Source organism: Rhinoraja longicauda, chromosome 21 (assembly GCF_053455715.1).
Source record: "Rhinoraja longicauda isolate Sanriku21f chromosome 21, sRhiLon1.1, whole genome shotgun sequence".
Classification (NCBI taxonomy): domain Eukaryota; kingdom Metazoa; phylum Chordata; class Chondrichthyes; order Rajiformes; family Arhynchobatidae; genus Rhinoraja; species Rhinoraja longicauda.
Window position 1 is genome coordinate 30,556,135 of NC_135973.1, and position 25,353 is coordinate 30,581,487.

The following is a 25,353-nucleotide window of genomic DNA, read 5'->3' on the forward strand; positions in this document are numbered from 1 at the left end:
GGGTTTCAATGTCATATTGTTAGTTTGCTTCTACATTGAGACCATTGGCTTTGGACGTGACCTTTTAGCCACTTGGATTTCTAATTGACTTTCTTTACTCTTTGCACGATTAAGTTTATTTAGCACTGGCTTCATTGTAAAGGTGCCACATCCTGCTCTACATGCCAAGAACTGATCAAGGAGTTTGTGGACTGGTGCCAGCGGAACCGCCTCCGGATCAACGCGGGGAAAACCAGGGAGATGGTGGTAGATTTCCGCAGGCGCAGCCAGGTCCCCCCGACACCGGTGAACATCCAGGGAATGGACATCGGGAGGGTGGACTCTTATAAGTACCTGGGTATTTACCTTAACAATAAACTTGACTAGACTGAAAATATCAATGCACTGTACAAAAAGGGCCAGAGCAGATTTTATTTGCTAAGGAGACTCAGGTCCTTTGGAGTGCAGGGGGGACTCCTAAGGACCTTCTACAACACTGTGGTGGCATCAGCCATTTTCTATGGAGTGGTCTGCTGGAGCAGCAGCATCTCAGCAGCGGAGGGGAAGAGACTCGACAAGCTGGTCAGGAAGGCCAGCTCTGTCCTGGGTTGCCCCCTCGACTCAGTACAGGCTGTGGGAGAGAGGAGGATGATGGCAAAGATAACATCGCTGCTGGACAACGACTCCCACCCCATGCAGGACACGGTCACTGCACTGAGTAGCTCCTTCAGTGACAGACTCCTTCACCCCAAGTGTGTGAAGGAGAGATAACGGAGGTCCTTCCTTCCTGCTGCTGTGAGACTGCACAACCAGCACTGCTCCCAGCAGACCAGTCAACAGACCAGTCAATAGAACAGTAAAGGAAAAACACAGTAAATGATGACAATTATCCTTATCTTTATTTTTATTTATAATGAATGTCTCTTGCTATCCACTTTGCTGCTGTGACACTGCAAATTTCCCCAGTGGGGGACAAATAAAGGAATATATTATTATTATTATTAAGATATTTGGCAGTCAAACACAAGTCTTGATTGTAAAGATATTGGATCAGTTTGCGGTTGACACCATTTCCAGGAATTCATGGGTCTATGACGTACAGGTATGTAGGTTAATTGGCTGGGTAAATGTAAAAATTGTCCCTAGTGGGTGTAGGATAGTGTTAATGTACGGGGATCGCTGGGCGGCACGGACTTGGGGGGCCGAAAAGGCCTGTTTCCGGCTGTATATATATGATATGATATGATGATATGACTAAATAGGGGGTGTGGTTTGGTTTAGAAGTTCATATGGAAATTATAAACATTACATGATTTCAAAGGCAATGATGTGCATTATGTGGGAAGACATCCAATCTGCCAGCACTGATTGGATTTAAATGCCAGGACAAAAGGTGAAAATGAACTGTGCCAGTCTTTCCTTTCTGGAAGGAAAAATCTGTGGCTTAAGTATTTAAGAGTTGTATAGATCAAACTGGATTCGCACGATGTTTAGTTTAGTTTAGAGATACAGCGTGGGAAAATGCCCTTCGGCCCACCCAGTCCACAACGATCATCGATCATCCCATTCACATCAGTTCTGTTATCCCATTTTTACATCCACTCCCTGCACACTGGGGAGCAATTTACAATGGCCAATTAGCCCGCAAAACCCGCATGTCTTCGGGACGTGGGAGGAAACCGTGGCACCCTGAGGAAATCCACACAGTCACAGGGAGAACGTGCAAACTCCACACAGTTGGCACCCAAGGTCAGGATTGAACCCTTGGTCTCTGGGGCTGAGGGGCAGCACCTCTACCAGCTGCACCACTGACTGTGATTTTGATTTGGTGAAAATGGGGAAATATTGGATCAGTCACTGGTATGACCTTTCTGACCATCACCCAGAAACCAGGTTACTCCCAAGTGTGGTCTCATCCACGACTTGTGCAGATGTATCAAGATGCCCCAACTTCTGTATTCGATACTTTCCCAATGAAAGCATGCGTGCTAAATACCATCATCACCACCCTGTCCACCTGAATCATCACTTTCATGCAACTATGCGTCTGTACTCCTAGATCTCTCTGCTCTGCAACACTCTACAAGCTCTCACTTTTAACTGCGTAAGTCCTGCCTGGTTTGACATACAATGACAATTAAATTGCCATCCAAATTGTTAATATAGATAACAAACTACAGCTTGCCCAGTACTGGCCTCTGTAGCACACCACTGGTCATCAGGCTTCCAGTCAGAGAAGTAATCCTCCACAACCACCCTTGGACTCCTTCCTCCACACCAACTTTGAATGCAGTTGGGTAGCTCACTTTGGATTCACCGTGATCTAACTTTCTAGATTAGATTTCTATGTGGGACGATATCGAAGGCTTTGCTAAAGTTCATTTAAACAACATCCACTGCCCTGCCTTTATCAAGCCTCTTGGTAGCCCCTTCTAAATAGCTCTATCCGATTAATGAGAGATGATTTCCCCCACACAAACCATGCTGAGTATCTCTAATGAGTCCATGGATATCCAAAGGCTGGTAGATCCAATCCCTCAGAATCCCCTCCAACAATTTTCCCACCACTGACGTCAGGCTCACTGGTCCAGTTCCCTAGCTAGTCCTTGCTCCCCTTCCATCAATAGTGTGGATGTGCAGTTGACCAAGGAGTACAAATACCTTGGAGTGCTGAGGCCCTGTACAATATGGGACAGACCCTGCTGTACATTTTGAGAAGGCTCCGCTCCTTCAACGTCTGCAGTAAGATGCTGCAGATGTTCTAACAATCAGCGGTAGCCAGTGCCATCTTCTTCGCTGCCGTGTGCTGGGGCAGCAGGGCGAAGGCCGCAGACACCCACAGGATTAACAAACTCATCAGGAAGGCTGGCTCCGTCCTGGGGGCAAAGTTGGATTCATGGGAGGTGGTCTTGGAGGGGAGGATACTCCTCAAACTGCGGAGCATCTTGGACAATGCATGACACACTGGCCAACCTGAGGAGTGCCTTCAGCAATAGACTGGTTCCACCAAGATGCAGCACAGACCGCCACAGGAGATCCTTCTTTCCTGTGGCTATCAAACTGTACCACTCCTTCCCCTTATGTCGTGGGATAGACTGACACCCCTCTCCACTCGTCACTTTGATTTCAAGTTTCATGTATCTTGTGCTTTATGACTGTTGGCAGATTAATTTTCCTCCTGGGATAAATAACATTCTATCGTATCATATCGTATCGTATCGTAGTCTTAGGATGCACTTGCTCAGCACTGAGGATTTATCCACTTCAACGCGCTTTAGAACTGCAAATCACTCCTCCCCGTAATGTAACTTGATAAATAAACTAGCTTTTGAATTTTGTTTTCCACAATGGTCTCAGCCCATTAATGTGTCGGCCTTTACAAAAACTGAAGTTGTTCAGATGGGGACACTTGCACATTTACAGTATCACATTCATTTATCACTTTATTATAAACATGCCACATCTCGCACGACATTGTCCATGCCTGGACAAATCAAACTCTTGATCGTGGCGGATATGGGTCAGTTCACCTGGGACAACCTATCTACAAATATACAATGGGAAGGAGCAAATTCTATCACCAAATATGGACATGATTTGGTTTTGAACTTGAAATGGAAATTATAAACAACAAACGATCGCGTGACATTCACAGATGTGTTTCTCAAACCTCAGCCTGAAAACATATGGGAAATATGGATCTGACCGATGATATCGCCCACTGCCACCATAATTATTGTCCCTTTACCTTCTGACAATCTTCCCCAGAAATGATATCTTCCACATAAACCTTGGGCCCATCGGGTCTGTTGGATCCTCCCGAAACAGTGAGACCAAGGGCAGCAGATTTGGTGATGGTAACAAACTGAATTTCTTCATCACTGTGACACCTGAGAAGAAGAAATATCTAAATCTTTGAAAACCATTATTAAACCCAAGCCTGCTAAGGATAAATATTATTTAAATCACAATGGCTTTTATACCTAAATTATGAATAGGCCTCAAACTTCGCAGTTTTCATTTTCAGTCAAGTTTACAGTTGAGTTTGGAGTATTTTTTTCTTTTTTAATTGATGTTCAGTACACATGGACATAAGAACACAAGAAAATAGAAGCTGGGAGTTGTATTCAAAGGGGCAACTTCTTCACACAGAGGGTGGTGGGCATCTCGGCTGCCAGAGCAAGTGGTAGGGGCTGGTGCAATCATAAACTTTAAAAGGCATTTAGACAGGTACATAGATAGGAAAGGTTTAGAGGGATATGGGCCAAATGGAAACCCATGGAACTAGCTCAAGCAGGCACCTTGGTCGGCATGCACAAGTTGTACAAAAGAACCTGCATCCATGCTGTGATACTCTGACTTGAGTCCTTGCTTTTAGACTAGATGGTTCTTTCCCACAACTATGAATGCAATTAGATGACGTGTCTTGATCTGAAACATCATCTATTCCTTTTGTCAAGAGATGCCGTCTGACCTGCTGAGTTACTCCAGCTTGTTGTGCCTATCTTCCGGGTTGAATGACATCCTTGTTTATACGAAAATAACTGCAGATGCTGGTACAAATCGATTTATTCACAAAATGCTGGAGTAACTCAGCAGGTCAGGCAGCATCTCGGGAGAGAAGGAATGGGTGACGTTTCGGGTCGAGACCCTTCTTCAGACTTGTTTATATCCTTGTTTATACTATGTCTATGATTCACCAGGAGGTTTTGATCAGTAATAGTTGGAACTAAACCATGTGCTAGGGCCCAAAGTTTTACGTGCTCACCACATTGAGTGACGGGCTCCACAGCACTGTGCCAACTGGTTGCCCTGATTCAGAACTCTGTGTACACCAGAATTAGACGAGGAAACAATGAAAGTGAGTGCCACGCAAGAATTGACAGAGAGACTTCGGACGTACGGTGCATTGGAACAAAGTAAACTTGCGGTGTTCCCGTTAGATGAGTGGCGAGAACTCATTGGGCTCAGCAGTCGAGAGCTCAGTGAAGTCAGTGAGCTTCCGGACGATGTCCTGAGTAAAGATCTGCCTGTTCCAAATCCAAAACGAAACGGGAAAAGGAGAATTAATAAATGAGATGCAATCCTAATCTCATATTTTCTACATAAACACTACGTTGCTTGCCTACAGTCACCTTGAACACCAGGAAGCAAGACGAAGGAAATCATTTATAACAATTAAAAAACAACGAGAGTGACAGATACTTGATTAGTACGGGTATCAAGGGTTATTCTCCGTTAGGATAGTTTGTCTGTTTGTTTTTATGTTTGATTGTTTATGTAAAGCGCTTTGAGCACCTGATAAGGCGCTATATAAAATAAATGCTTATTATTATTATTATTATTATTATGGGGAGATGGCAGGAGAATGGGGTTGAGAGGTGAAGATAGATCAGCCACACTTGAATGGAAAAGTAGACTCAATGGGCCGAATGGCCCACCTCTACTCCAATGACGTATGAACATGAACATAAAAATCGCTGACTTCATGTTGTTATGTGCAGTGCAGGATCCAAATGTCCGCCCACCATTCTAAAGGACACCAGCGACATTAAATGTTATGTAAAAACAAAACAATGGCAGGCGAATGCAGATATTAACTATGGCACCTCTGGAGCTGCTGAATTTCCACAGTGTGAAATTTCACTCAGTCCCATTTACAGCTCACGCTGCCTTGGCAAGGCCAGCAGCGTGATCAAGGAATGTCACACCCCAGCCACTCCCTCTTCCATCAGGCTAAAGGTACAGCAGTGTGAAAAAGCACACTTACAGATTCGGGGACAGTTTCTTCCCAGCAGTTATCATGCAACTAAACCATCCTACCAACAACTAGAGAGCAGTCCTGCGCTACGATCTACCTCTTTGGAGACGCTTGGACTATCTTTGATCGGACTTTACTGACTTTACCTTGCACTAAAGGGTATTCACGTTATTCCCTTTATCATTGTACCTGTATCTGTACACTGTGGACGGCTCGATTGTAATCATGTATTGTCTTTCCGCTGACTGGTTAGCAAGCAACAAAAGCTTTTCACTGTACTTTGGTACACGTGACAATAGACTAAACTCGATCCAACTCAACCTTTGACAAAGAAGGAGGGGACTTTCACATGTCTTCACATGGGGGAACTTGTAAATGCCTCATATTTATATATGAATCGCAAAAGAATAACTGGTATGTGGCCTTTGGTATGCAGTTGATATTCATTATGTGCCTGCATTTCAGTGGCGAAATACCTGTCAGTGAACAGCCCCCGTAGAGGCAGTGCTGGGAAGCAGCCTCTGTAAAGGCAGTGCTGGTGGAAGGTAGTTCCCAGAGGAAATGACAAGCTCTATCTCACAACCTGCAGCTGCGGTGATACTGAGCTTCAAGAGTTTTGCGGACTTGCCTCCACTTTGGGAAAAGCACCCACTGTCTGCATCTAAAGATATCTGTGGTTGGCTCTGGGGAGACTTCTTCCTGCTGAAAGTGCTCGCTTCGTAGCTGACAGCCCGCCCCCATCCTCCCCCGCAATGTCAGATAGGATGTGGGTGGAGTTGAGGTGTGGCGGGAACTCAGGCAGGTACGACTGCTAAGAAAAATTTAAAAAACAATGCAGGGGATTACAGTGTTTGGCAATGCTCAGAAATGCCCAGCAACGTCATACAAAAACATGGAACTTACTAGTCCCTTGTCGGGTGGGAGAATTCCGGGCTGATCCAGTGCTGCTCCTGGACCCATGGTTCTCCAATAATTCTGAAAATTCTCGCCTGTTAGAAATGCAATGGAATTCTGGTGTCAGGTGCATGTCCCAGCTGTTTTAAAATACCAAACAAAATATCATTGTGGTGTTGGCTGTGGGCTATCGCTATCATTCCTGCCTCTCGCTTCACGGGCTGTCGAGCCATAACCCACTCCGGAGAGTGGAGAGGATGGCCGAGTGAGTTTACCAGAATGCTGCCTGGATTAAATGGCATTAGGGAGCTTGGACAAAGTTGGATTGTTTTTGCTGAAGGAGGAGGGGAGACTCGATGGAACTATATAAAATGATGAGAAGCATAGAAGTTTGACTTTTTTTTCGCAGGGTGGAAATGTCAAAGACCAGAGGGCTAGAGGGAATAGCATTAAGGTGAGAGGCTCAAGGTTTAGGATGCAGGGCAAGATTGTTTCACAGGGAGGTAGCTGAAACCTGCTGCCAGGGTTGGTGGTAGAGGCACATGTGAAAGTGACATTCAAGCAGGTTTTAGATAGGCACATGGTTATAGAAGGCATGGAGGGAATATGGACCACATGCTGGTAGTGGAGGAAGGAACTGCAGATGCTGGTTTACACCGGAGACAGATACAAAATGCTGGAGTAACTCTGCAGGTCAGGCAGCATCTCTGCAGAAAAAGTGATGTTTCTGAAGCAGGGTTTCGACCCAAAAGGTCAACTATTCCTTTTCTCCAGAGATGCTTAGTTACTCCAGCATTTTGTGTCTACCTTTGGTGGTAGTGGAGATTAGTTTAACTTAGCGTCATGTTCGGCACGGACCTTGTGAGAAGAAGGCCTGTTCTATGTTGTGTGCTCTATTTAATGTACATCTCAGCACACACTCTTTGTTGAAACTTTAAACAAAGTCATTTTCCCCTTTCCCCCATTCCGATGAATCATGTTCGACATAGACATTCTAGGCCGAAGGGCCTGTTCCTGGGCTGTACTGTTCAATATCTCATGTTCCATGTTCGATGCAGACGAGGGACAATTTGCAATGAGCGAATACCTTTCCAATCAGGGATGTGGGAGGAAGCCAGAGCAGCCATGGGAAGCCCATGTGGCCACAAGGAGCAGACAGGCAGCACCAGAGGTCAGGGCCAAACCCAGGATACTGGAGCTGTCAAGCAGCTGCACTACCTGTTGCAAGGTCTTGACCCGAAACGTCCACCATCCCTCTGCCTGACTCACTGAGTTCCTCAGGCCTTTATCTGTTGCTGTCTTCACTGCCCTGGGTTAGTATCAGAGAACCTGCTGGGTCACTGCCCAGTCCTCATACAGACTATAGCAACAAGGAAGTAAATGAAAGTTCTAAAGTGAGCAGATCACATGATTAGTTTTTTTGTTTTTAGTTTTGGAGATACAGCGTGGAAACAGGCCCTTCGGCCCACCGAGTCTGCGCAGACCAGCGATCCCCGCACGCTACACACATTAGGGATAATTTACAATTATACTGAGCCAATTAACCTACAAACCTGCACATCTTTGAAATGTGGGAGGAAACCGGAGATCCTGGAGAATACCCACGCGGTCATGGGGAGAACGTATAAACTCTGTACAGACAGAACCCGTAGTCAGGATGGAACCCGGGTTCTTGGCGCTGTGAGGCAGTGACTCCACAGCTGCACCACCGTGCCCCATGATGAATGAGACTCACGGCCTTTCTGCGAGACAACTCAACAATGTCCAACTGTTCTCTGATACTAACCCAGGGCAGCAGAGGCCAGCAGGCCTGATAAGAATATATCAAGCTGATACAACCATCAGGCAACACTGCCAAATACACTATCAGATGTGCGTCAAGGTGTTGACTTTGGGCTAAACACAATGTCATGTATGTTTGCAGATCCCCGGAAATAGGGAAGTTTAAGGGGGAATTCCAAACAATGTGTACGTAGTGGGGCAGCAAACACTGACTGAAGTAAATATTTGACAGAGAGCTGTTCTTATTAACTGATTAATATTGTTACAGATTGTTAGGAGTGGGACATCGTTCAAGGCTTATGGACGGGTGTGGCTGTCAATTATTGCAATTGAGAACCAGTCTTCAATGGGAGCCTGAATACACAGGGTCTGCAGTGATGCCCGTCGGCCTAACGGTGAAAGAAGTCTCTTCTGGGCGTTTGGATACTCAATGAAGATCGTTGAATGCTAAGATTCAATGATTCAATTCAATTCAATGATACTGTACTGTCTGTCACAAGTACCAAAGTCCAATGAAGTCCTTATACCTATAGACATTTTGTGCCATTGATGTAAACCAGCATCTGCAGTTCCTTCCAACTGATTGAAGCGGTGGCCATTAATCCTCATCAATCTGACCCTGAAGACCAGAGACCGGGAGGATGGAGCCGGGGACAATGACGGATGTCATGGGAGAGGAGCGAGGCTGGTACAAGAGGAGAGGGAACCAGGATCCGTCCTACCGTGCCCTCAAGGTCGGCTGCTGGAGGCCCCCCCCGGGAAACAAAGGAGGACGGGCGAGGAGAGGATGAAGGCTGCTGGTCGACTGAGGAAGGCAATGGCTGGAGGCCCCATAGCAGCCTGGGACTTGCCTAAATCAGGCTTAACAACTGGAGCATGGTCTAGACTTGGAAAATGGTGCCAAACATGGCGTCTCTTGCAAGCGGGCTCAGGAAACTAGTTCTGTACAATTGCCAATTGGGGGTGGTATGGTGATACTCTACCGGACTGTTTGGAAGGCAAGAATTTCACTGTGCGTTTGCACTTTGCACATGTGACAATGAAGCACCATTGAACCATTGAATCACTGTACTTAGCAGTGGGAGGAGTTGTCTCACCATGGCAACTGGGAGTGGGAGAGGCTGAGTTTGGCCACATGGAGGCTGAGGGGCGAGTGGGGTTGGTGGAGGGGGTAAGCAGGGCACTCTAACTGATCATTTTATGGTGGCGACTGATACAATGTGCCAACAACATGCTCTACATTTCCACCTCAGGACACTCGGGGTGGGTTAGAGGCAATGACATCACCCAGGGATCTGGGGTAATACTGAGGACGATGAACCTGCAGAAGTTTTTTTAAAGAGAGGCCATTGAAGCGGATATAGATAAAAAAAGCTGGAGTAACTCAGTGGGTCTGGCAGCATCTCTGGAGAGAAGGAATGGGTGACGTTTCAGGTTGAGACCATTCGTCCGAAGAAGGGTCTCGACCCGAAATGTCACCCATTCCTTCTCTCCAGATAGGCTGCTTGTCCCGCTGAGTTACTCCAACATTTAGTGTCTATCAATGTAAACCAGCTTCTGCAGTTCCTTCCTACTAATGGAAGTGGTGCCCATTAATCCTCAACCAAGCTCCAGGGCAGGTATTATCACCATGTGGTGGTCACTCTGCAGCATTTCAGCCAGATCCCCCCCCCCCAGGAGATTTGACTGTTTATTGGTCTCACCCCCTCTTCCAATTAACAAACTTTCCACTTAACCTTAATTGAAACCAACAAGCTTTCCTTATCTTTGCTACCAATAGACAATAGACAATAGGTGCAGGAGGAGGCCATTCGGCCCTTCGAGCCAGCACCGCCATTCAATGTGATCATGGCTGATCATTCTCAATCAGTACCCCGTTCCTGCCTTCTCCCCATACCCCCTGACTCTGCTCTCTCTTGAATGCATTCAGAGAATTGGCCTCCACTGCCTTCTGAGGCAGAGAATTCCACAGATTCACAACTCTCTGATTGAAAAAGTTTTTCCTCATCTCAGTTCTAAATGGCCTACCCCTTATTCTTAAACTGTGGCCCCTTGTTCTGGACTCCCCCAACATTGGGAACATGTTTCCTGCCTCTAACGTGTCCAACCCCTTAATAATCTTATACGTTTTGATAAGATCTCCTCTCATCCTTCTAAATTCCAGTTTATACAAGCCTAGTCGCTCCGGTCTTTCAACATATGATAGTCCCACCATTCCGGGAATTAACCTAGTAAACCTACGCTGCACGCCCTCAATAGCAAGAATATCCTTCCTCAAATTTGGAGATCAAACCATTCATTGCCTAAACAACTGGGAGAAAATCACTTTATGAATATTTCCACGTTGGACAAAGGGCCGTTAGGAGGAGGTCCGGGGGAAGGGGAAGGGGGTCTCTAACCTTCCGCGCCTTCAAGGTCGGCTAAGGGAGGTGCCCTCTGGGGCACGAAAGCTGATGGGCCGGAGAGGAGAGGGATGGCTCACTGGCGAACCGTCTGAGGAGGAGAGGTGGCCAGGGCAAGGAGAAGCAGCAAAAGATATGGTGGGCCGAGGACCCACCATGGAGAGACGGTCAGGCCGCTGAGAACAAAGAGGGACCATTGGGACTCTAATGAGCACTTCCAAAAAAGGACTCAAAGTGGAGTAACTCAATGGGTCAGGCAGCATCTCTATGGAACATGGATTGGCAACGCTTCAGGTCGGGACCCTTCTTCAGACTCATTAATCCAGTTCTAATTAAAGGTCATTGACTTAAAATATTAACTCTGTTTCCCCCTCCGCAAATCTTCCCTGACCTGCTGAGTACTTCCAGCATTTTCTATTTTTATCCTTAAAAGAGATTGATTTACTTGTTATTTCACTCCTGTTTTTTTTTGGAGAAGGCTGTGCTTAAATTAACCGAATCATTTCCTAACGCAACAGCGACAACATTTGAAAAAATATTCAATAACCTTTGAGACCCGCTGATGATAGATGAACACGTCTCGTTCTATTGCAGCATGGTCCTTTTAAATGCTGAGCTTAATCCTCACCGACTATTGTCTCGGTGTGTACATATATTTAGGGATTTTATTTTAAGATGGAATTTGCTGAATGAGAGGCATGAAGCTTATATCTCAGTCCTTGCACTGTAATCCATGCACCTGGCTACCTGCCCAAATGGTGATTGTCTTCATCTTCCAATAAGCAGTTTGACCTAGCATATCTATGCATCAGGTCAAAACCCCATTTTGTTCAATCCAGGCAACTCATTTCTATTACAAGTCCCAATCTGCTTTATAGTTAACCCCCTGCGCACCAATTTCCACAGTAAACGACAATGCCTCTGGAAGTGCACTGGACATGTGATTCCTTCTGCCAATGCTATTGTTTGCAACACCTACATCAACTTGCGTTGAAAATGACAGCAGAATGATTTTACCCCATGGTTTCTATCAGTGGAGCTGATGGAGAGTGAATGTTGATCATGAATATGGTGGAGGTAAAATGCACAGACCGTTCTTGGAGAGTTTTGCAGGGGGTCGCAGAGTGGCAAAAAAAATCGTTTTGTGACCAACTTTGTGTTCAAATCCAACCATAGTCATGACCAACAGCAGTGCAGGGACACAGTGGTAGAGACCCAGGCTCGATCTTGACCTCGGGTGCTGCCTCTGTGGCGTCTAAAATGTTCTCCCTGTGAACGTGTGGCTTCCCTCTGGGTGCTCTGGCCTCCCCCAACATTGCAAAGAGGTGTGGGTTTGTAGAATAATTGCCCTCCGTAAATTGTCCCTAGTGTCCAGTGGGATAACTAGTGTGAACGGTTGATCAACGGCAGACTCGGTGGGCTGAAGGGCCAGTTTCCATGCTGTACCAATAAACTAACCTATATGAAAATTAGTGCAGAATTGTATTATCAATATATGTGGGATGAGTGGGGAAAGTAAGATAGTTTCAAGGAGGCTGCAGATGAGACAACATTTTAATGGTTTACGTTTTCTCACCTGCCCTGTTCATCCCTTGCAATCATCAACCTCACGTTATTGGATGAAGAGGCAGCTCGAAGGATTTCCACTGCGCTAGAAATGAGAAAGATCCAGGAATATTACCAAAGTGGATGATACACCTCCAGTGCTTGACTGGCTATATGGAGCTAAAGATGGAGATTTACTCCCTGGTTTCAACATATCCCTGAAACAATACGGACAAAAGTAATTGAAGTATGTTATACACACCCTCAAGCTCTGTTACCTAATAAGATCATGGCTGATCTAACTCCAACTACATTGCTAACTCTTAACACCATTGCCACAGTAAGGCCACACGGAAACTGCAGGATCATCACGTGATCGTCCACTTGGGTAGCTTACAACCCAACGGAATGAACATTGAATTCCACGATTTTAGATAATAAATCTCCCCACTCTCTTTCCCACGCAAACCACCTCCCACTTTAGTGTGGATCAATTTCCCTCACTATCCCCCTCCTCCCCTCCTTTCTCCCCCCCCCCTCATCTTCCATCTATTTTCCTCCCTCTAGCTTTACCTTTCACTCCTCTTCTTTCCTTCTCTGACACCCTTTTGTCTGCTTTTCACCTCTCGCCTTTGTCCACCCATCTGCCTCACCTGTAGTCACCTGCCACTTACCTGGCTGTGTCCCACCCCCACCTCTACTCCAGCTTTCTTCTCCCTGCTACAATCAGCCTGAAGAAGGTCCTGATCCAAAACGTCATCTGTTCATTCCCTCCTGAGATAGACACAAAGTGCTGGAGTAACTCAGCGGGTCAAGCAGCATCTCTGGTGAAAGAAAATGGGTGACGTTCTGGGTAGGGTCCCTTCTTCAGACTCCCTCCAGAGATGCTGCTTGACCAGTCGAGTTCCTCCAGCGCTTTGCGATTTACACAAGATTATAACAAGTGTAATTTCTTGTGTCTCTACCTACATTTTCCTGTCTGTTCCCCAGAAGCTTCAAAACCGCTACAGTTTAAAATTCAGTTCATCTCAGCCTTGGATGTGGATGTATTTAAGGAATCAGATCACTGGAGTAGAAAAGCACATGGAAAAATGGCAGGTATTCAAACAACATCTTTCCAGTGCCTTTCTGTGCATCACAATGATTTTATAACTATTGAAATAACTACTTAAACACAAGTACACACAGACACAAATAAACAGACACAGATACACACACACACTCACTCACACACACAGATACACACAGCCACACCCACACACAGATACACACACACAGGCACACACACCCACATAGATACACACACACAGATACACACACACAGATACACACACACATACACACACACACACACTCACTCACACACACAAACACACACAGATACACACAGCCACACCCACACACAGATACACCCACGCAGGCACACACACACACATAGATACACACACAGATACACCCACCCACACACACACACACACACACACACACACACACACACACACAAACACTCACACACACACACACAAACACGCACAGATACACACAGCCACACCCACCCACAGATACACACACACAGGCACACACACACACACACACACACAGATACACACACAGACAAACATACACAAACATACACAAACACACACAAACACACACACACACACACACACAGGCACACACACACACACATAGATACACACACAGATACACACACACACACACAAACATACACAAACACACACACACACAGATACACACAGCCACACCCACACACAGATACACACACACAGGCACACACACACACATAGATACACACACAGATACACACACACACACACACACACACACATTCACACACAAGCAAGTATAAATGTCATATCTGAAAGCTTGTGGTTGGCCATTTAATAGTTAAGATCTGTATCCTGAACAGGCTTGATAACAAGAGTGTTTTCATGTATTTTGCCTACGGTACCTTTCATTTGTCACTCCCACCAGACTGTCACCGTTAACCTCAAGAATCTGGTCTCCTGGTTGCAGACGTCCTACAAAACAAGGAGTACCAGAATAATGTAGAATAATTGGAAAACATTCTCGCCTTGGTTTATTCCGTAGAAACTTATTATCACAAACATTTATGTTGTAATTTAGTTTAATTTAATTTAGAGATACAGCGGAGAAACAGGCCCTTCGGCCCACCAAATCCATGCTGACCAGCGACCCCTGCATACTTACACTATCCTACACAGACTAGGGACAATTTTTAATTTTACCAAAGCCAATTAACCCACAAACCTGTACATCTTTGGAGCATTAGAGGAAACGGGAGCACCTGGAGAAAACCCACGCAGGTCACGGGGAGAAATATTAACTCCGTACAGACAGAACCCGTAGTCAGGATTGAACCAGGGTCTCCGGCGCTGTAAGACAGCAACTCCACCACTGCGCCACCGTGTCTTTATTGAAAGGTTGAGATGAGTTAGGTTTTGATCTTTGAACGGTGAAGAGAGATGGGGAGGGCCAAACCTGTAGGCTCCAGTATCTGTGGGCATGCTTACTTTGAGGCAGCAAGGTGGACTTGAGATGGATTTAGGTCGTTGGAGGACAAATGCTCATGTCTGGGAGAGATTTGACATTCTGTTGCACTAGCTAGAAGAGGTGATGGTCTCAGGAACATTTTCAGCTGCTCTGACAGCCTGACAGTGCTCCAGACCGCTGTATGACAGTCAATGTGTATGCCCACATTGGACGTTTTTTGATTACTCTGGAGAGGGTGATTGAATGCGATTTTGGAAACGAGATTGTACCATTTCCTCTTCTACAGCATCTAGTCAAGAGCAACAGTCTGCCCTTTGCTGAGCAGTGGAGATTCACATGTAGGACCCATCCCATGGCATGACCAGAATCAGTCTACGTGATGTCAGTTCCTAGCCTGGTGATATATAACATATATAACATATAACATATAACAACTACAGCATGGAAACAGGCCTGTCCGGCCCTACCAGTCCACGCCGACCATTCTCCCTGACCTAGTCTCATCTACCTGCACTCAGACCATAACCCTCCAATCCCCTCCTATCCATATACCTATCCAATTTACTCTTAAATAATAAAATCGAGCCAGCCTCCACCACTTCCACCGGAAGCCCATTCCATACAGCCACAACCCTCTGAGTAAAGAGGTTCCCCCTCATGTTACCCCTAAACCTTTGTCCCTCAATTCTGAAGCTATGTCTCCTTGTTGGAATCTTCCCCACTCTCAAAGGGAAAAGCCTACCCACGTCAACTCTGTCCGACCCTCTCAAAATTTAAAAAACCTCTATCAAGTCCCCCCTCAACCTTCTACGCTCCAAAGAATAAAGACCCAACCTGTTCAACCTCTCTCTGTAGCCTAAGTGCTGAAACCCAGGCAACATTCTAGTAAATCTCCTCTGTACCCTCTCCATTTTGTCGACATCCTTCCTATAATTTGGCGACCAGAACTGCACACCATACTCCAGATTTGGCCTCACCAATGCCCTGTACAATTTCAACATTACATCCCAACTTCTATACTCGATGCTCTGATTTATAAAGGCAAGCATACCAAACGCCTTCTTCACCACCCTATCCACATGAGATTCCACCTTCAGGGAACAATGCACAGTTATTCCCAGATCCCTCTGTTCCACTGCATTCCTCAATTCCCTACCATTTACCCTGTACGTCCTATTTTGATTTGTCCTACCAAAATGCAGCACCTCACACTTATCAGCATTAAACTCCATCTGCCATCTTTCAGCCCACCCTTCCAAAAGGCCCAAGTCTCTCTGTAGACTTTGAAAATCTACCTCACTATCAACTACTCCACCTATCTTAGTATCATCTGCATATTTACTAATCCAATTTGCCACACCATCATCCAGATCATTAATGTAAATGACAAACAACAGTGGACCCAACACAGATCCTTGGGGCACTCCACTAGACACTGGCCTCCAACCTGACATACAATTGTCAACCGTTACCCTCTGGTATCTCCCATTCAGCCATTGTTGAATCCATCTTGCAACCTCACTATTAATACCCAACGATTTAACCTTCTTAATCAACCTTCCATGTGGAACCTTGTCAAATGTCTTACTGAAGTCCATATAGACAACATCCACAGCCTTGCCCTTATCAATTTCCCTGGTAACCTCTTCAAAAAATTCAAGAAGATTAGTCAAACATGACCTTCCAGGCACAAATCCATGTTGACTGTTTCTAATCAGGCCTTGATTATCCAAATAATTATATATATTGTCCCTAAGTATCTTTTCCATTAATTTTCCCACCACAGACGTCAAACTAATAGGTCTATAATTGCTAGGTTTACTTTTAGAACCTTTTTTAAACAAAGGCACAACATGCGCAATGTGCCAATCTTCCGGCACCATCCCTGTTTCTAATGACGTTTGAAATATTTCCGTCATAGCCCCTGCTATTTCTGCACTAACTTCCCTCAATGTCCTAGGGAATATCCTATCAGGACCTGGAGACTTATCCACTTTTGTATTCTTCAAAAGTGTCCGTACCTCCTCTTCTTTAATCCTCATAATTTCCATCACTACTCTACTTGTTTCGCTTACCTCACATAATTCAATATCCTTCTCCTCGGTAAATACCGAAGAAAAGAAATTGTTTAATATCTCCCCCATTTCTTCCGGCTCAGCACATAGCTGTCCACTCTGACTCTCTAATGGACCAATTTTATCCCTCACTATCCTTTTGCTATTGACATATCTGTAGAACCCCTTGGGGTTTACTTTTACATTACTTGCCAAAGCAGCCTCATATCTTTTTTTCGCTTTTCTAATTTCCTTTTTAAGATTCCTTTTACATTCTTTGTATTCCTCAAGAACCTCATTTACTCCCTGCCGCTTATATTTATTGTATATCTCCCTCTTTTTCCGAACCAAGTGTCCAATTTCCCTGGAAAACCATGGCTCTTTCAAATTATTATTCTTTCCTTTCCACCGAACAGGGACATAAAGACTCTGTACTCTCAAAATTTCACCTTTAAATATCCTCCATTTCTCTATTATATCCATTTCACTCCTTTTAAATCCTTTCTCATCTCCTCAAAATTAGCCTTTCTCCAATCCAAAATCTCAACCCTTGGTCCAGATTTGGCCTTCTCCATAATGATATTGAAACTAATGGCATTATGATCACTAGACCCAAAGTGCTCCTCAACACATACCTCCGTCACCTGACCCATCTCATTTCCTAACAGGAGGTCCAACACTGCCCCTTCTCTGGTAGGCACCTCTACGTATTGCTGCAAAAAACTATCCTGCACACATTTTACAAACTCCAAACCATCCAGCCCTTTAACAGAATGTGATTCCCAGTCTATATACGGAAAATTGAAATCACCCACAATCACCACTCTGTGCTTACTACTAATATCTGCTATCTCCTTACATATTTGCTCTTCCAATTCTTGTTCCCTATTTGGCGGTCTATAATACACCCCTATAAGTGTTGCTAAACCTTTCTCATTTCTGAGTTCCACCCAAACAGCCTCCTTAATCGAGCCTTCTAGTCTGTCCTGCCAAAGCACTGCTGTGATATCCTCCCTGACAAGCAATGCAACACCCCCACCTCTTGCCCCTCCGATTCTATCACATCTGAAACAATGAAATCCTGGAATATTTAATTGCCAATCGCAACCCTCCTGCAACCATGTTTCACTGATCGCCACAACATCATACTTCCAGATGTCAATCCAGGCTCTAAGCTCATCCACCTTTCTTACAATGCTCCTAGCATTAAAATATACACATTTAAGGGACCCATCATTTCTTATTCTCAGTTTATTTCTTTTCCCTTCTTTCTCTCCTACATATTGGGTCTGAGTGTTTCCCTTTTCTGCCTCCTGCCTCACACACTGCCTATTAGCTATCTGTGTTTGAGTCCCTCCCCCCAACCGTACTAGTTTAAAGTCTCCGCAGTTATTTTAGCAAATCTCCCCGCCAGGATATTGGTTCCCCTCGGGTTCAGATGCAACCCGTCCTTTTTGTACAGGTCATACTTCCCCCAGAAGAGGTCCCAATGATCCAGAAACTTGAAACCCTGCTCCCTGCACCAGTTCCTCAGCCACGTATTTATCCTCCACCTCACTCCATTCCTATTCTCACTATCGCGTGGCACAGGCAGTAAGCCTGAGATTATTACTTTGGAAGTCCTTTTTTTTAACTCTCTTCCTAGCCCCCTGAATTCTCCTTTCAGGACCTCTTCCCTTATCCTACCTATATTGTTGGTACCTATATGTACCACGACCTCTGGCTCCTCTCCCTCCCCTTTCAGGATATCCTGGACACGCTCAGACACATCCCGGACACCGGCACCAGGGAGGCAAACCACCATCCGGGTCTCCCGACTGCGTCCACAGAAACGCCTATCTGACCCCCTCACTATAGAGTCCCCTATTACTACTGCTCTCCTCTTCCTTTCCCTACCCTTCTGAGCAACAGGGCCGGACTCCTTGCCAGAGGCCCGGGCACCGTCGTTGCCCCCAGGTAGGCTGTCCCCCCCAACAGTACTTCCAGCCATGTTCCCAGACCTGACCCTGCAAGGGGCAAGACCCAGGCAAACATTATTGGCTGCTCAAGAATCATGGCACAGTGGCACAACTACTAGAGTTGTTGCCTCACAGCAACTGGTTAATTTTCACTCTATATTGCTCCTCGTGTATGCGAGTGGCAGAATCTAGTTGATGGGTATATGGTGAAGACGCAAAAAAGTGAGATGAATGTAAATGTGTGGTTGATAGTTAGCGTAAACTTAATGGCCCTATTTCTGTGTATGTTTGTACATGTGCATGCATGTGTGTTTGTGTACATGTGTGTGCCGCATGTATGCTGGCGAGCGTGTGCGCGTGTGTATGTGCATGTGTGCGTGCGTGCGTGCATGTGTGTCTATGTGTGAGTGTGAGTGTGTGCGTTTGTACTTGTATCTCTCTATGAATCCATAACCTGCAATAGTTACACAAAAGGCAGTGGAATCCTCCCGCATGTAAAGCGCTTGAAATCGGAGCCACCTCAGTCCCAAGAAGACACCCAAGCATATCTGTTATCTTTGGTCCTCAGTTCTTAACTCAATGGAAACCAGAACATGTTTGGGAACTTAGAGAAACCCAAGAGTAGGTAGGCCGCGATGATGAGTCTGCACAGTAAGATCATTCTGTGGATAAATTCAGTCATCGTGTGTCGTGTAAGATCCTGAAGATTCATTTTTAATAAATGAAGGAGTCCCTTTCAAACTTCTATCCTCCTTTTCTCACCATGACTTCTCATTTTCTTTTGATCCCACACGTCATCACAACACACAGAGGCGTTCGTGTGGAACGGGAAGGAATCCAGGTCAGAATTTCAATCAGAAATCAAAAATAAAACTGCAGATGTTATAAATCTGAAAGAAAATAAAATACTGGAAGTACTCAGCAGCATCTGTTGACTGTTTATTTGGTGCTGCAGTAGAGCTGTGGCCTCATAATGCCAGAGACCAGGGTTTCTGGTGCTGTCCATGTGGAGCTTGCACGTTCTCTCTGTGATCGTGTGGGTTTCTTCCAGGTGCTCCGATTTCCTCCCACATCCCAAAGACTTGTGGATTTGTAGGTTAATTGCCCCAAGTGTGTAGTGGGATAATTAGTGTGAATGGGTGATTAATGTTCGGCAAGGACTCGGTGGGCCGAAGGGCCGGTTTCCCTGCTGTATCTCTAAACTAAACTAAGCTAAACTAAACTAAACTCAGTTTCTCTCTTTGCAGGTGCTGCCTGACCTGCTGAATATTATCGCCATATTGGGTTTTTATTTCAGAACAATGATTGGTCTGGTTTGGCCAAGTGAGGGGAGAGAATCAGTGGCAAGTATATGGATGGAATCTGTGGTGAGGGAAAAATGGATAGATTTCTTATTTTGTTATGAGCGTTTGTGAAAATTAATCCCCATCTTGTCAGATGGTCAAGTCAAGTCAATTTTATTTGTATAGCACATTTAAAAACAACCCACGTTGACCAAAGTGCTGTACATCTGATTAGGTACTAAGGAAAAAATGAAACATACAGTAGCACGCAAACATAACAGCACATACAAAACAGTTCACAGCGCCTCCTCAATGAGCCTCAAACGCTAGGGAGTAGAAATAGGTTTTGAGCCTGGACTTAAAGGAGTCGATGGAGGGGGCAGTTCTGATGGGGAGAGGGATGCTGTTCCACAGTCTAGGAGCTGCAACCGCAAAAGCGCGGTCACCCCTGAGAAGCCTAGACCACGGGATAGTGAGTAGCCCCAAGTCGGCCGACCTGAGGGACCTGGAGTTAGAGAGGTGGGTTAGAAGATTTTTGATGTAGGGGGGGGAATGTCCATTTAGGGCTTTATATGTGAATAGGAGGAGCTTGAAGTTGATTCTGTACCGTACAGGGAGCCAGTGGAGAGAGGCCAGAATCGGCGTGATGTGGTCCCTTTTACAGGTACCCGTCAGGAGTCTCGCTGCGGCGTTTTGGACCAGTTGCAGGCGGGACAGGGAAGATTGGCTGATCCCAGTGTATAGGGAGTTGCAGTAGTCTTGGCGGGAGGAAATGAAAGCGTGAATGATTTTTTCAGTGTCGTCGAATTGGAGGAAAGGTTTGATTTTAGCTATGGTACGACTTTGGAAGAAGCTGGCTTTTACGCCGAGGTTTTTGACATGCGGTTTGGCAGGCAGGTTTGCTAGTGTGACACCTGTGGCTTTAAACTAAGTAGTGGGGGGGAGGGGTTAACAAATTGTGAATATGAAGATGAGGTAAAAGGGAATACAGGAGATATTGCAAAAGACTCTCGGAAGAATGGGAACAGAAGTTCTAGAGGGGAAAAGAAATTAAGGGCAGGGCCAATTGTGAACGATGTGAGAGGGGAGGTAAATACAGAAGTTAAAGTGTTGTACTTAAATGCGCGTAGTATAAAAAATAAAGTGGATGAGCTTGAGGCTCAGTTAGTCATGGGCAAGTATGATGTTGTAGGGATCACTGAGACATGGCTACAAGAGGACCAGGGCTGGGAACTGAATATTCAGGGGTACACAACGTATAGAAAAGACAGACAGGTGGGCAGAGGGGGTGGGGTTGCTCTGATGGTAAGGAATGATATTCATTCCCTTGCAAGGGGTGACATAGAATCAGGAGATGTTGAATCAGTATGGATAGAAATGAGGAATTGTAAGGGTAAAAAGACCCTAATGGGAGTTATCTATAGGCCCCCAAACAGTAGCCTCGACATAGGGTGCAAGTTGAATCAGGAGATAAAATTGGCGTGTCAAAAATGTAATGCTACGGTGGTTATAGGAGATTTCAACATGCAGGTAGACTGGGAAAATCAGGTTGGAAATGGACCCCAGGAAAGAGAGTTTGTAGAGTGCCTTCGAGATGGATTCTTAGAACAGCTTGTACTGGAGCCTACCAGGGAGAAGGCAATTCTGGATTTAGTGTTGTGTAATGATCCTGATCTGATAAGGGGACTAGAGGTAAAAGAGCCATTAGGAGGCAGTGATCACAACATGATAAGTTTTACTCTGCAAATGGAAAGGCAGAAGGGAAAATCGGAAGTGTCGGTATTACAGTATAGCAAAGGGGATTACAGAGGCATGAGGCAGGAGCTGGCCAAAATTGACTGGAAGGAGGCCCTAGCAGGGAAGACGGTAGAACAGCAATGGCAGGTATTCCTGGGAATAATGCAGAGGTTGCAGGATCAATTTATTCCAAAGAGGTGGAAAGACTCTAAGGGGAGTAAGAGGCACCTGTGGCTGACAAGGGAAGTCAAGGACAGCATAAAAATTAAGGAGAGGAAGTATAACATAGCAAAGAAGAGTGGGAAGACAGAGGATTGGGACTCTTTTAAAGAGCAACAAAAGTTAACTAAAAAGGCAATACGGGGAGAAAAGATGAGGTACGAGGGTAAACTAGCCAATAATATAAAGGAGGATAGCAAAAGTTTTTTTAGGTACGTGAAGAGGAAAAAAATAGTCAAGGCAAATGTGGGTCCCTTGAAGACAGAAGCAGGGGAATTTATTATGGGGAACAAAGAAATGGCAGACGAGTTAAACCGTTACTTTGGATCTGTCTTCACTGAGGAAGATACACACAATCTCCCAAATGTTCTAGGGGCCGGAGAACCTAGGGTGATGGAGGAACTGAAGGAAATCCACTTTAGGCAGGAAATGGTTTTGGGTAGACTGATGGGACTGAAGGCTGATAAATCCCCAGGGCCTGATGGTCTGCATCCCAGAGTACTTAAGGAGGTGGCTCTAGAAATAGTGGAAGCATTGGAGATCATTTTTCAATGTTCTATAGATTCAGGATCAGTTCCTGTGGATTGGAGGATAGCAAATGTTATCCCACTTTTTAAGAAAGGAGGGAGAGAGAAAACGGGTAATTATAGACCAGTTAGTCTGACATCAGTGGTGGGGAAGATGCTGGAGTCAATTATAAAAGACGAAATTGCTGAGCATTTGGATAGCAGTAACGGGATCATTCCGAGTCAGCATGGATTTACGAAGGGGAAATCATGCTTGACAAATCTACTGGAATTTTTTGAGGATGTAACTAGGAAAATTGACAAGGGAGAGTCAGTGGATGTGGTGTACCTCGACTTTCAGAAAGCCTTCGACAAGGTCCCACATAGGAGATTAGTGGGCAAAATTAGGGCACATGGTATTGGGGGTAGGGTACTGACATGGATAGAAAATTGGTTGACAGACAGAAAGCAAAGAGTGGGGATAAATGGGTCGCTTTCGGAATGCCAGGCAGTGACCAGTGGGGTACCGCAACGTTCGGTGCTGGGACCCCAGCTATTTACGATATACATTAATGACTTAGACGAAGGGATTAAAAGTACCATTAGCAAATTTGCAGATGATACTAAGTTGGGGGGTAGTGTGAATTGTGAGGAAGATGCAATAAGGCTGCAGGGTGACTTGGACAGGTTGTGTGAGTGGGCGGATACATGGCAGATGCAGTTTAATGTAGATAAGTGTGAGGTTATTCACTTTGGAAGTAAGAATAGAACGGCAGATTATTATCTGAATGGTGTCAAGTTAGGAGGAGGGGGAGTTCAACGAGATCTGGGTGTCCTAGTGCATCAGTCAATGAAAGGAAGCATGCAGGTACAGCAGGCAGTGAAGAAAGCCAATGGAATGTTGGCCTTCGTAACAAGAGGAGTTGAGTATAGGAGCAAAGAGGTCCTTCTACAGTTGTACCGGGCCCTGGTGAGACCGCACCTGGAGTACTGTGTGCAGTTTTGGTCTCCAAATTTGAGGAAGGATATTCTTGCTATGGAGGGCGTGCAGCGTAGGTTCACTAGGTTAATTCCCGGAATGGCGGGACTGTCGTATGTTGAAAGGCTGGAGCGATTGGGCTTGTATACACTGGAATTTAGAAGGATGAGGGGGGATCTTATTGAAACATATAAGATAATTAGGGGATTGGACACATTAGAGGCAGATAACATGTTCCCAATGTTGGGGGAGTCCAGAACAAGGGGCCACAGTTTAAGAATAAGGGGTAGGCCATTTAGAACGGAGATGAGGAAGAACTTTTTCAGTCAGAGGGTGGTGAAGGTGTGGAATTCTCTGCCTCAGAAGGCAGTGGAGGCCAGTTCGTTGGATGCTTTCAAGAGAGAGCTGGATAGAGCTCTTAAGGATAGCGGAGTGAGGGGGTATGGGGAGAAGGCAGGAACGGGGTACTGATTGAGAGTGATCAGCCATGATCGCATTGAATGGCGGTGCTGGCTCGAAGGGCTAAATGGCCTACTCCTGCACCTATTGTCTATTGTCTATTGTCTATTGACTAGGCAGGATAGGCTTCCAAGACTGCCTGTTATCGATTTGATGGAGTCGGGGGGGGGGGGGGGGGGGGCGAATAGGATGACCTCAGACTTGCTCTCGTTCAATTGGAGGAAGTTCTGTGCCATCCAACATTTTATATCCTCAAGGCAGTGTAAGAGGCTGTTTAAATTTGACTGGTTGTTGGGTTTCAGGGGGAGGTAAAACTGAGTGTCATCGGCATAGCAGTGGAAAGAAATGCCATGCCTTTGAATGATTTGGCCAAGGGGGAGCATGTATAGAGAGAAGAGAATGGGGCCTAGGATGGAGCCTTGTGGAACTCCGCAGGAGAGGCTAGCTGGAGCAGAGGAATAACTGCCTATGTTGATGGTGGGAGTGTCATGGTATAAGAATGATAAAGACTCACCATCGACTGAAGCAAGGCCACCAGGTAGAATTCTCTTCACATATAGTCCATACTCTTCACCAGTCAGCTCCTTCACTCCTCCAATAACCTTAATCCCTGCAAAGACATTGTAATCATCTTCAAGCAACCAGCATTGTGATTTCGCCAATGTACATACTATTACATAATTTTATTACAATATGATTCTAGGTGTAGAATGTTTAACTACTGAATATAGCTTGATTGTATTGATGCGTAGTATTATCTGATCTGGTTGGACAGCTGGCAAGACAAAGCGTTTCACTGTACCTCGATATACACATGACAATAATAAACCTAAACCTAAGTTGAACCTAAAATAACCACTGAACTATTCTGGAGACGACTTTGGTCGGTTGTATTTTTTGTTTCATCAGCAAGTTCTGATTGGGAACGAGGATACAACCAAACCTTAAAGTATCTTCAGAAAGTCATAGACACACAGCATTGAAACTGGTCCTTCTACCCATCTTGTCCATGCTGCCCATTGTATTTATCTATGCTGATGCCATTTACTTGCATTTGGTCTATAGCATTCTCTGCCTGAGAATTCAAGGTCTGGTCCAGATACGTCTTAAATGTTGTGAGAGAAGCTGTCCCCAGCACTCACTCAGTCGAAGTGTTTGAGAGAATGACTCTCAAAAATCATTCCTCCTCTTAGCCTTCTACATCTCACCTTAGGCCTGTACCATCTTCATTTGGCCATCTCTTCTAAGGGAAAAGGATTC

General features: G+C 45.4%; 1 protein-coding gene across 1 annotated transcript in view; it reads right to left on the reverse strand.

The window, feature by feature from the left end:
• The window catches only part of LOC144604098 (syntaxin-binding protein 4), a 123,671-nt gene that overhangs the window by 38,186 nt on the left and 60,132 nt on the right, over nucleotides 1-25,353 (reverse strand). The window contains exons 4-9 of the mRNA XM_078418220.1: nucleotides 24,608-24,703; nucleotides 14,336-14,405; nucleotides 12,395-12,469; nucleotides 6,644-6,729; nucleotides 4,883-5,009; nucleotides 3,728-3,869 (exon numbers count right to left, since the gene is read on the reverse strand). Coding sequence (XP_078274346.1) covers nucleotides 3,728-3,869; nucleotides 4,883-5,009; nucleotides 6,644-6,729; nucleotides 12,395-12,469; nucleotides 14,336-14,405; nucleotides 24,608-24,703 — 596 coding nt within the window. The remainder of the gene's footprint in view (nucleotides 1-3,727; nucleotides 3,870-4,882; nucleotides 5,010-6,643; nucleotides 6,730-12,394; nucleotides 12,470-14,335; nucleotides 14,406-24,607; nucleotides 24,704-25,353) is intronic.